We start from the raw sequence: 12,143 nt of genomic DNA on the forward strand, positions 1-12,143 counted from the left end.
ACCACAGGAGTTTGTGTCCCTCCAGCACCTGTAACCATGTTGCAAAGAGAGTAAAGCAATGGACCCATGACGGGACTTGGCTGTCCTGAAGCTTAAACATGTCCAGGGCATGTTTAAGAGATTACAGACCACGCAACATGAAGGCAGTCTCTGCTGTGAACCAAGGAGGGGCAATTTCGACCTAGTCCACCAGGCAAGACGTGGCTTTAGAGCCATGGTTGGTGAAGCCCTTGGTGAGCATGGAGCAGAGAGACATCAGTGCCCAGAGTGTGACTGACAGGTGGGCTCCTCCTGAGAACTCATCCTGGATTCAGTTTAGTGTCATGAGAAGGAATAAGGGGCACGTTGATGGCCCTGATTGAATTTATAGAGTTAGGGCTCCAGGGAGAAGAGTTACCCTCGACCCCTGATTGTTCCTTTGGGATCCAAATCTAGGGAGCACAAGGCAACTGGTGGTAGCCCAGGGCTCACTGGGTCACAGAGCTAGTCTATAAAATGCTGGCTTTGAAATTCCTCTCTGATCCTAACTAAACACTCTCCTCTGAGTGGCTACAGGTTCCCTTTTCAAGGGCTCAGGCTCTCTTTCCAAGACCTTATCACAGAGGCCGTGTCTGCCTTAAACTGCCTGTTGATGGAAACAAGACCAGGCCCCCTGCCATGGGATCTGCAAGATCATGATGGAGTGGGCACGGTCAGGTCAAATCGGAAGGCTTTGGAGGTATTTTTGTGCCTTTCTCCATGCCCAAATAGATTCGCTTAGAGCAGAGTCGCTCTTTGCCCAAGGACTCTCCCAAGGCTGCCTCACTTCCTTTCAGCAACTGGCTCCCAGCACCTTAGCAAAGCCCATGCCTTCTTGCAGGAACTGCAGGGCAGGAGATGGGTGTCCCAGGGTGAGAGCAGGGGTGCGAGCAGGGGAGCGTCTCCCACCAAGTTCATGTTCAGCAGACTGCCACTCACCGGCTAAGCAGACCGCAGAGCACAGCTTATTGTCCAGTGCTTTCATGCTGGCGATGTCAAAGTCATTGTTATTGTCACACTCCATACCTAGAAATGCGAATGTCCTCTGGCCTGTAACGGAGTTAAGGCAGTTAGAGAGGACCTGGCTGTGTTTTTCTCTGCTTTGCTGTCCTTAAAATAAAAATCTTAAGGATGGAGACAAAAAACATCAAATCATATGTTAAAAAAAAGACAATAATTAAGTGGGGAGAGAGGACAATAAAGGAAACTGCGTGGGTACGTTTGTGTTCTCGCTCTGTTCTGCTCTGTTTCCTTAACTGGCCCCTTTCCAGCCTTCGTTCCAGGGAAATCAGACCCTGTGGGCTGTGCTCCACAAGGGCGTGCTGGCGGGGCCAGGTGCAGGCTCGGGGGAGAGATGGGTTCCAGGCAAAGCTGGGGTGAGGGGGTGGAAAGGTGCCTGCTGAGTGTCACATATTTGCTGTGCCTCAGTTTCCCCATCAGAACTCTGGTACGTTGATTCCTCACAGGCTGGAGCTGTAGGGTCTAGGCACCCCGTCTTCCGTCTGCCCTGATGGCCTCCCTCAGCCCCAACCTGCATTGGAGGGAAGGCCCTGGGCGGGGTGAATGAACCCCAGGGTGGCAAGTGGGGCCCCAGGGGCTGGGGCCCTCTGACCTCACACCCTGTCCCTTCAGGAAGGGACCAAGGGAGGGAGGAGCTGGAGACAGGCCCAGGCGAGGACCGCAGGTGAGTCTGGGCAGGCCCTCAACTTGGGCGAGGTGGGGAACGTGAGCCGAGCCCTGGGCAAGAACGGCCTTTGTGAGTGAGTCCTCAGGGCCAGGGAGGGGGCTGTGCCTCCTTTGCCGCCTGCTCCTCGGGGCTGTGGGTACAGTCTCCCCATTGCACATAGAGAGGTGCCGAGGCCCTGGCTGCAGGGGACCCCCGAGGGCCGCCTCTCAGCCCCTTTCTCTCTGGGCACCCAGAGATCCTGAGGAGTGCATCAGGGGACACTCTGCAGGCCTTTGGTGCCCCCCATCTTCCTCCCAGCCATTCCCCCTTGGGCCGTGGCCTCCCCAAAACTGGCCCATGCTTTTCCCCAGAGAAAGTTGCAAGCAGGTCCATTTTGAGACTTTTTAAAACTTTAGTTTTAAAAATGTTTTTATTGTAAATCACTTTCTATGAAAAAGGTTAAATTGCCCGATGGGTTAGGAGAGTGGATATGGGATGCAGCCCAGGGCGTTTATGGTGGAGCAAGACACTCCCCTGCAGGAGTGCAAGCAAGGGCACGGGGCCATCGCCCCATTCCTGGTCCCAGTGGTTCTAGCAAGCACTGCGTCCCTCCCAGTTAAGCCTCAGCTCTAGCTACACTCACTACATTAGTCTGTCTGTCCCCTTTCCCTCCGCAGCTTGGCTGCCCCAGCCCCTAACCCCCAGATCCCCATCTCCCCGCTGCTCTCAGCCTCAAGTTGGGCTCAAAGATTAGGGACACATACCCTCTGCCCCACCTCTAGGGATGAAGCCAGAAGATCCCAGAGGCCTTAGAAAATCTCCTGGCTCCACCCGGCACCCCGGCCTCCTTTCTGTCTCCTCTCTCTTCCCCCCTCCGCCTAGCTCCTCCTCACAGACTGCCGGGAGAGGCCTCTTGGGTGTTCATTTGCAGTCACCTAATCAGCATTGGTTGTACCTGGGAACTTGCTCTGGATAGAGACCTGGGGAGGAGAGCAGGAGAGAGAGAAGCTTGGAAGCTAAGGTGTTCTGGGGCGGGCCCTGTACTGATGTTTCCAGCTTGGCCAGGGCCCCTCCAAGCCGCAGCTCTCATAGTGCAGGGCCCTTAGCGTGTCTCTGGGGCAGGGAAGAAGTGGATCAATGAAACACTGTGTGTATGGGGGGCTGGGGAGCGGAGGCAGCAATTTGGGTCCTGGGCCCCAATTCTCAGCCTGCTGGACTAGAATCTGAGGATGGCCTGGGCTGGGGGCCGTGTGGCCTGGTGGGGTGAGCTGGCCCAGCCCCTGCCTGGGCGGTAGGGTGTCCATGGGCCTGCACTGGCGGGGAGGGGGGCAGTCTGGGCCCAGACTTCGGTGCTGTCTGGAGGTGGGGCAGGGCCTGGCTTCTTACAAGAAGGCGCCCAGGCTGGCCCAGTCATGCAGGTCAGAGGCCAGTGTGGCATCCCCGGCCTCAAAGAGGGGCTCGGGGGGCAGGGAGCTACGGGTGCTCTCGTCCCAGGGGTGCTCCAGGAAGGATGTGGCCAGGAAGGTCTCATCAAAGTCCAGGCTGTCGGTAGCCTGCTCCGCTGGAGGCCCCCAGGTAACAGGGCAGTCGATGTGGTGGCCATGGATGGTGAGGTCCACGTCCCCGTGTGAGGCAGGGCTCAGCGGCGGGATCAGCTCCGAGATCTCCAGCGTGCCCAGCTCCCCGTCCAGCGTGCCAGCGTCCAAGATGGCCTCCCAGTCAAAGTTGCCCTTGAGGGGTTCCAGCTCACCCTGCTCCTCCTGGGTCAGCAGCAGGGGGCTGGAGGGCCGCGGGACCTTGGCCTCCTGCTTGGGCAGCGGCTGTTGACGCTTGCGCCCCAGCCTGCCCTCGCCTGCACCCCAGCCCGCCTCCCCAGTGGCCTCCTCGAACTCCCGCAGCAGCTGCTGGGCCTCGGTGCTCACGGTCAGTGGCCCGGCCCATGGGGCGGCGCTGGGCTCTGGCACGGCCTGGCGGGCAAAGGCCGGGTGGATGTGGACTGGGGGCAGCCGCTGCTTCTTCAAGGCCCCACTCAGCAGCCGCTCGGCGTACTGGGGGTCGATGCACCAGAAGCCCCCCTTGCCTGGCTCGTCCTTCTCCCGAGGCACCTTGATGAAGCCCTTCTTCAGGGACAGGTTGTGGCGGATGGAGTTCTGGACACAGGGAGGTAGGAGAGAAGGAAGACAGCTGGGAGAGTGGGTGGGGTCAGTGATGGGGGGTTCCTAGAGCCACTGCCAGTCCCACCACCACCTTCTCTCCGATGGGGGCAGGGGAGACAGAGGCGCTGCTCCGAGCGGGAGGCTCTGGGACACCAGCCACGGGGCACCAGGAGCTGGGAGTGCTGTCGGGGGCTTTTGTTCCCTTTGGCCAGGATATCTGCCTGCTCGGTCATCCGAGCCCTGAGCCGCAGGGTGGCTCTCAGTGCCAGCCTGTCCTGCCCTCCCTCCCTTACCCCGCTGCTTGCGGCCTCTGGTCAAAGGCCTTGGCTCCCCCAGGTCCTGGACGGCCATCTCCCTCTGCCTGGGCCTGGCTGGCCTTCTCTGTTTGTGAAATGAGTGAGTGGGTGTGAGGGTGTGTGTGGGGGGGGGGGATGAAGTGTGGGAGGATCTGATGACTTTCCTTGTTTCTAGAGCCGGCTGCTGGCCTGGGCCCTCACCCACCATGTCCCCCTCCTCCCACCCCAGGCTCTGAGGCCTCAGTTGATTATTACCCAGCCAAGAGCATAGCGCTCATTCCTGGGGCCTCTCAGGCTTGGGGTAGTGTGTGGGGGGGTGGAGGGTCTCTGCTTTCTCACCAAGGTTACAAATGGTACCTGCCCCAGGGTCAGGGCCCAAGCAATCGTGGAATAGCTGTGATTACAGGAACTCTGATCCTGTGACCTGTGCCACAGGGAAGGATCTGTGCATCCTCAGGGTCTCTGTCCCCAAGTAGCCCCTGATCCTGATGGTCGAAGAGGCTCAGGGCAGCGTGTGCCCAGCCTGAATCACCATCCTGCCTTGTTCACGCCTGGGTGCACAGTCCAAACCACGCTGGGGCACAGGGGTCTGGGGCCTGGTGGGTGGGGCCGGCAGGTGAGTAGTGCCCCCTGGCAAGACTGGGAGGTTTACATGGTGGTCTGGGCCCCTTGGCTGCTCTGTGCCAGGTTCCGGAGACTTGGAACATGAAGCCAGTGTGGGAGGAAAGAGCCCCTGTGGAAAGCACGTGGCTGAGGTAATTGTCCCCCCAGGGAGTTTGATGAGAAGAGGGGGAGGAGTGTAGGCAGGAAACTAGGGAGGGCTTGGGGTGGGGGCTGGCACAGCAGCTTTCGGAAGGCCCCGTAGCCCTTCCACTGGGACACCGATGGCCTTCACACCCCGCAGCACGCCCCTCTCCCCTCCCAGAGCCCCTCCAGCCAACTGAAAGCAGGCGGGATGCAGAGTCTGGCAGGAACGATGCTCTGCCTCCAGTCAGGCCCTGACAAACTGACCTTGAGGAGGGGAGTGTCGAGGAATTCCAGGACTTGGGACAAAAATGTGTCCCTCAGTCCATCAACCTACCCTGGGGGGCTGTGTCCACGCATAGTTCAGCCCTGGTCTTTGGGCTGAGCCTGCCGGATGAGTGACAAGTTCTTTCCCCTTGAACCTCTATGTCGGCACCCCTGCAGCCCTCTGAACATCCTCCCTCCTCCGTCTCTGAAGTCAAAGGGGCAGCAGTCCAAGCACTGGGCTCCCTTGAGGTCCTTCCTGGACGGCCTTCCTCTCTCGGGGCCCTGGCCGTACCGCGCCTACTTGGCCTGCGGATCTGGGATGTGAGTCCAGTCCGCGAGGGCATGGGGAGGGAGGGAGGGAGTGCCTCCCTACCTGCCAGGTGGGATCAGCGTGGCGGAAGTAACAGAAGTTGTCCGTGATCCACTTGTAGATGGCCGACAGGGTGATCTTGGTGGCCTTGCTGGCCTGCATGGCCATGCAGATGAGCGTGGCATACGAGTAGGGCGGCTTCACGTGCGGGTTGGTGGCGTAGTCCACGTCGTCGGGAGGCGAGGCCTGCAGCCCCGAGGGGGCGCTCCGCGGCGTGCAGGAGGACGTGGGCTTGCCGGGTGTGTGCGGCTGCCCCAGGCAGGCGGGGTCCGCCGCCAGGGGAGACCCCGGCTCGGCCGAGCCTGCCAGCTCGTGGGAGCCGTGGGGGTCGGTGTCCCCCGAAGGCAGGGCGGGGAGCTCGGCGTTGAGAATGGAGAATTCCTGCAGCCACTGCAGGCTGGTCAGGCTGTCATTCAGGGCGTTGGACTCCTCCAGGCCGCCTTCCGGTCCGGCCTCCTCCGCTGCCCCTGCTCCCGAGACGCGTAGCCAGCTCTCCGCCATATCTGCGGGGACTCTCCGAGGGGGCTGTCAACATCCACGAGCCGAGCCGAGGGTGGCCGCCGAGCTCTCCGGCCCGCTGACTCCCGCGGCTTCAGTTACGCAGCCTCCCGGAAGCGGGCTTCCATCCCGCGATCCGGGGGTAGCCTCCTCCAAACGGAATGTGGTGCCTGCGGGGACCAGAGCGGGAACTGAGCCCTCTTTCCCCACCCCCGAGGGGAGAGTGTGGGCGAGGGGGGAGGCTCTTACTAAAATCCTTCCTGCAGCCGGGGAGGATCTTTTACTGCCGACGTCTGGGAAACAGAAGGTGTGCCCGGGGCTCCGACCCACACGGGGTTCGCCTCGCTCTTTTCCTCTTGGATCTTTAAGAGGAGACTTAATTAGCCCAACGAGGGAATAGTGTAGGGGCATGCGAGGCCACCCGTTTCTCCCTCAAAGCGGGGAATTAACCCCCCTCTCTCCGTCCACAACCAATGGAAATGGGGCGAGAGAGTCCAGGAGGGCAGTACGACGGGTCGGGGGGCGGGGGAGGTCGTCTGATCTTTGAAAAGGGATATTAGGATGGGGCTCAAGGGGAAGGAAGGAAACAATACAGAGAGTTATAAGGGGGTGGGAAGTGAGTGTCCCCCAAACGCCTCTGATGTCAGTCCCCGGGCCCTCCACTTCCGTCGGGGACGGATGGGAGAGCGGGCTGGTACTGACGCCCTCCCTTCCCACGGCCGGCAGCCCTCCCCGTCCCTTACCTGGCTCAGAGCGCAGCCCGGGCCAAAGGAAGCTTCTCAAAGAAATTCCTCCCACCGCCCACCCTCACCGCGGCTCTCTGCTCCCAGCTCCAGGGCCCAGCCAGCAATCCTCGTCGCCACTCACGCCCGCCGGCGCCTCTCTGAAAGCCAGCGGCTGGGGACCGGCACTCAGTAGCCGCTCGCAAGGCGTCTCCTGCTGCCGTGGCGACGCCCCGCCCATATAAACAGCTTCCGCTTCTGCCATTGGCCAGGGCATCTCCAAAGAGACCGCGGGCTCTTAACGGCTCTCTCACGCGGTAACTCTCTTCCAGCTCCCTCCTGCCGCCCTCTCCCGCGCGCGACCCAGCCCCCTACCCGCCACCGCGTCCCGGCTCCGCGCATTCCCGCCCGACGGCCCCGCGCAGGGCTCGGAGAGGCGCGCGGCTCGGCGCTCCCGCAGAGGCCCCGGGGCCCTCGGCGAGCAGTTCGCCGCGGGAACCGTCCTCCGCCCCACCCCCTTCCCATCTGGGCTGCTCAGAGGTGGCGACGGCTCCTGGGACGCAGCCCGTGGCGCGGGGGCCAGGGCTGGGTGCATGCTTGGGGCTTTCCTTTCCTCTCCTCTGGGCTGCGAGTGGCACTTCCTCACGTTTCTGCGGCCTGTCCCGGTCTCCCGACCGAGTGTCGTCTTGGTGCCCGCAAGCAGGTCTGACTCTCCGATGCCACCTGCCGCTCAGGTCCGCAGAAACCGCAGCCCCGGTCGCAGGCACCCCAAGGCGGCTAGGGTAATCCAGTGTTTCCCGGTAAGCGCCCCCTCCCCGCCCCGTCCTCAGCAAGATTCCCAGAAGCTGACATTCCAGAGGCTTCTTCGGAAGTGCTCTCCCTCCTTTCCAGATAGCCGAGGAAACAGAGCCGTTGGGTGAAAGCCAGGAAAGCCGTGGACTTGCCAAATTCTTTGACTGGGGTCATTTGCCCCATTCATTTCACCAGCCTTTAAGTGACGGACTAACGGTGGACTGTGGTCCTTCCTCCTCCCCTCCCCCAGCCTCCCTCCAGTCACCAGCTTTCCTGCTCTTCAGTTATTGAGGAGCTGCAGTTGGAAGTTCTCTGGTTGAAGGGGGTGGGTGGAGGTGAGGGCTCCTTATCAGGCCTCTGGGCAGGAGCTGTGCCCGGGGGATGGTACACCAGCTCCCACCCAGAAACATGTCTTTTCCTCTACCCCTTGCCCTCTCTCACTCCTCCATGTCCAGCTTGTCTTGAGTCAAAGTTTTTTTTTTCTTCCCAAGTATTTATTGTTTTATTTTAATTTTTATTTTATTTTTTTATTAGTTTCTGCTTTATAACAAAGTGAATCAGTCATACATATACATCTGTTCCCACATCCCTTCCCTCAGGCATCTCCCTCCCTCCCACCCTCCCCATCCCACCCCTCCAGGCGGTCACAAAGCACCGAGCTGATCTCCCTGTGCTCTGCGGCTGCTTCCCACTATCTACCTTACGTTTGGTAGTGTATATATGTCCATGCCTCTCTTTCGCTTTGTCACAACTTACCCTTCCCCCTCCCCATATCCTCAAGTCCATTCTCAAGTAGGTCTGTGTCTTTATTCCTGTTTTACCCCTAGGTTATTCATGACATTTTTTAAAATTCCATATATATGTGTTAGCATACGGTATTTGTCTTTCTCTTTCTGACTTACTTCACGGTGTATGACAGACTCTAGGTCTATCCACCTCATTACAAATAGCTCAGTTTCGTTTCTTTTTATGGCTGAGTAATATTCCATTGTATATATGTGCCACATCTTCTTTATCCATTCATCCGATGATGGACACTTAGGTTGCTTCCATCTCCGGGCTATTGTGAATAGAGCTGCAATGAACATTTTGGTACATGCCTCTTTTTGAATTATGGTTTTCTCAGGGTATATGCCTAGTAGTGGGATTGCTGGGTCATATGGTAGTTCGAGTTTTAGTCTTTTAAGGAACCTCCATACTGTTCTCCATAGTGGCTGTACCAATTCACATTCCCACCAGCAGTGCAAGAGTGTTCCCTTTTCTCCACACCCTCTCCAGCATTTATTGTTTCTAGATTTCTTGATGATGGCCATTCTGACTGGTGTGAGATGATATCTCATTGTAGTTTTGATTTGCATTTCTCTAATGATTAATGATGCTGAGCATTCTTTCATGTGTTTGTTGGCAGTCTGTATATCTTCTTTGGAGAAATGCCTATTTAAGTCTTCTGCCCATTTTTGGATTGGGTTGTTTGTTTTTTTGCTATTGAGCTGCATGAGCTGTTTTTAAATTTTGGAGATTAATCCTTTGTCAGTTGCTTCATTTGCAAATATTTTCTCCCATTCTGAGGGTTGTCTTTTGGTCTTGTTTATGGTTTCCTTTGCTGTGCAAAAGCTTTGAAGTTTCATTAGGTCCCATTTGTTTATCTTTGTTTTTATTTCCATTTCTCTAGGAGGTGGGTCCAAAAGGATCTTGCTGTGATTTATGTCATAGAGTGTTCTGCCTATGTTTTCCTCTAAGAGTTTGATAGCTTCTGGCCTTACATTTAGGTCTTTAATCCATTTTGAGCTTATTTTTGTGTATGGTGTCAGGGAATGATCTAATCTCATACTTTTACATGTCCCTGTCCAGTTTTCCCAGCACCACTTATTGAAGAGGCTGTCCTTTCTCCACTGTACATTCCTGCCTCCTTGATCAAAGATAAGTTGACCATATGGGTGTGGGTTTATCTCTGGGCTTTCTATCCTGTTCCATTGATCTATCTTTCTGTTTTTGTGCCAGTAAAACACTGTCTTGCTTACTATAGCTTTGTAGTGTAGTCTGAAGTCAGGGAGCCTGATTCCTCCAGCTCCGTTTTTCGTTCTCAAGATTGCTTTGGCTATTCGGAGTCTTTTGTTTTTCCAAACAAAGTTTGAATTTTTTTGTTCTAGTTCTGTGAAAAATGCCAGTGGTAGTTTGATAGGGATTGCATTGAACCTGTAGATTGCTTTGGGTAGTAGAGTCATTTTCACAATATCGATTCTTCCAATCCAGGAGCATGGTATATCTCTCCATCTATTTGTATCATCTTTAATTTCTTTCATCAGTATCTTATAATTTTCTGCATACAGGTCTTTTGTCTCCTTAGGTAGGTTTATTCCTAGGTATTTTATTCTTTTTGTTGCAATGGTAAATGGGGGTGTTTTCTTGATTTCACTTTCAGATTCTTCATCATTCGTGTACAGGAATGCCAGAGATTTCTGTGCATTAATTTTGTATCCTGCTACTTTTCCAAATTCATTGATTAGCTCTAGTAGTTTTCTGGTAGCATCTTTAGGATTCTCTATGTATAGTATCATGTCATCTGCAAACAGTGACAGCTTTACTTCTTCTTTTCCAATTTGGATTCCTTTTATTTCCTTTTCTTCTCTGATTGCTGTTTCTAAAACTTCCAAAACTAAGTTGAATAAGAGTGGTGAGAGTGGGCCACCTTGTCTTGTTCCTGATCTTAGTGGAAATGGTTTCAGTTTTTCACCATTGAGGACAATGTTGGCTGTGGGTTTGTCATTTATGGCCTTTATTATCTTGAGGAAAGTTCCCTCTATGCCTACTTTCTGCAGGGTTTTTATCATAAATGGGTGTTGAATTTTGTCGAAAGCTTTCTCTGAATCTATTGAGATGATCATATGGTTTTTCTCCTTCAATTTGTTAATATGGTGTATCACATTGATTGATTTGCGTATATTGAAGAATCCTTGCATTCCTGGCATAAACCCCACTTGATCATGGTGTATGATCCTTTTAATGTGCTGTTGGATTCTGTTTGCTAGTATTTTGTTGAGGATTTTTGCATCTATGTTCATCAGTGATATTGGCCTGTAGTTTTCTTTCTTTGTGACATCCTTGCCTGGTTTTGGTATCAAGGTGATGGTGGCCTCGTAGAATGAGTTTCGGAGTGCTCCTCCCTCTGCTATATTTTGGAAGAGTTTGAGAAGGATAGGTGTTAGCTCTTCTCTAAATGTCTGATAGAATTCGCCTGTGAAGCCATCTGGTCCTGGGCTTCTGTTTGTTGGAAGATTTTTAATCACAGTTTCCATTTCAGTGCTTGTGATTGGTCTATTCATATTTTCTATTTCTTCCTGATTCAGTCTTGGCAGGTTGTGCATTTCTAAGAATTTGTCCATTTCTTCCAGGTTGTCCATTTTCTTGGCATAGAGTTTCTTGTAGTAATCTCTCATGATCTTCTATATTTCTGCAGTGTGAGTTGTTATTGAGTCAAAGTATTAAAAGCGTGCTGGAGAAAGTCGGACAGCAACTTTCACAAATAAGCCAACTGCGCAGTTAACACCTCTTCTTCCCTTGTGAACAGTTTTATTCATTTTTAAGAATCATGCAGCAGTCCATAAATATTGCATCCTTGACGTCCCCACTGTAGTGTGCCCATGAGTGTACTCCAGGGAGTGAGGGGTACACAGATGGCACAACAGTACACACATATTTACACACACTAGGTGTGCAGATCCTAAAGCACAGTGAGCAAGCAGCATGCCAAGGTCAGGTGAACAGGACAAAAACCCTCCCCAGGTGAGATGGCTTAACGTGTGTGGATCCGTGCCCAGGAGACGCCCCAGCGTTGGCATGGCCTCTGGTAGGATGGGACTGGGGAGGAGAAGGAAAAAGGGCTCTGTGAGAAGGCTGGGATCACCACACCACCCGGAAGTGAGCTCATAGGTGAGCTCCGACTTGAGTGTGGCAGGAAGGAACCCCAGGCCTCCGGTTAGTCTGTGTCCTTGTGTGAGAAACCAGGCCCCGTCATATTCTCTGTGGGTCAACTGCCAACAACATGACCATCTCCAGATGATGACTGGGGCGGCTGTCCTGTTCCCCGACCAGGCTCTGTGCCCTGTTCCCTGATCCCAGCCCTTTTGGATGGGATATTTCTGCTCGCCAAAGAGCTAAATGAGGGCAAAGAGGTGCGGGGATGGGGGAGAGAGCAGGAACTGTCTGAGAAACAGGAGTGAAGGGCCACTTCTCACCCGGGTATGTCTTGGTTATGGAACCAAGGCCTTGAGGAATCTCTCTGAGCCTCTTCCTGGGAGAAGACAGACCCTCCAGAAAGGGTGAAGACAATGGCTTCCTCTTAGGGTTCCTGGCCACTGTGGCGACTGTTTACCTACATCTCCTTCATCTCAGGTAACACCACACTCTGAATACTACCTGCCGGGAGAGGAGGTGGATCTGTATGCCACCACCCCAGGCTCAGGGAGAGTCCCCTTCCCTAGTGCTTCTGGGGCTCAGATTTCAAGGAAATCAGGAAGTGTGGTTATTGCTGGAATCATCAATATGAAAGGGTCTGTAAGAATGTTTCGGGGAAAGAAAGGACATTAACAGGGGTCTGAAACAGCAGAGCCCACT

The 12,143-nt window shown here is 54.7% G+C and overlaps 1 protein-coding gene across 1 annotated transcript; it reads right to left on the reverse strand.

The window, feature by feature from the left end:
- Positions 1–3,066: 3,066 nt before the first annotated feature.
- LOC309793695 (forkhead box protein J1-like) lies at positions 3,067–6,018 on the reverse strand (the record flags this gene model as incomplete). Its single annotated transcript, XM_082604386.1, has 2 exons — positions 3,067–3,834; positions 5,521–6,018. The coding sequence occupies 2 exons, from the start codon at positions 6,016–6,018 to the stop codon at positions 3,067–3,069; spliced, it is 1,266 nt and encodes a 421-aa protein (XP_082460512.1).
- Positions 6,019–12,143: the final 6,125 nt, after the last annotated feature.

Source organism: Mesoplodon mirus, assembly GCF_964341445.2.
Source record: "Mesoplodon mirus genome assembly, chromosome: 18".
NCBI lineage: Eukaryota > Metazoa > Chordata > Mammalia > Artiodactyla > Ziphiidae > Mesoplodon > Mesoplodon mirus.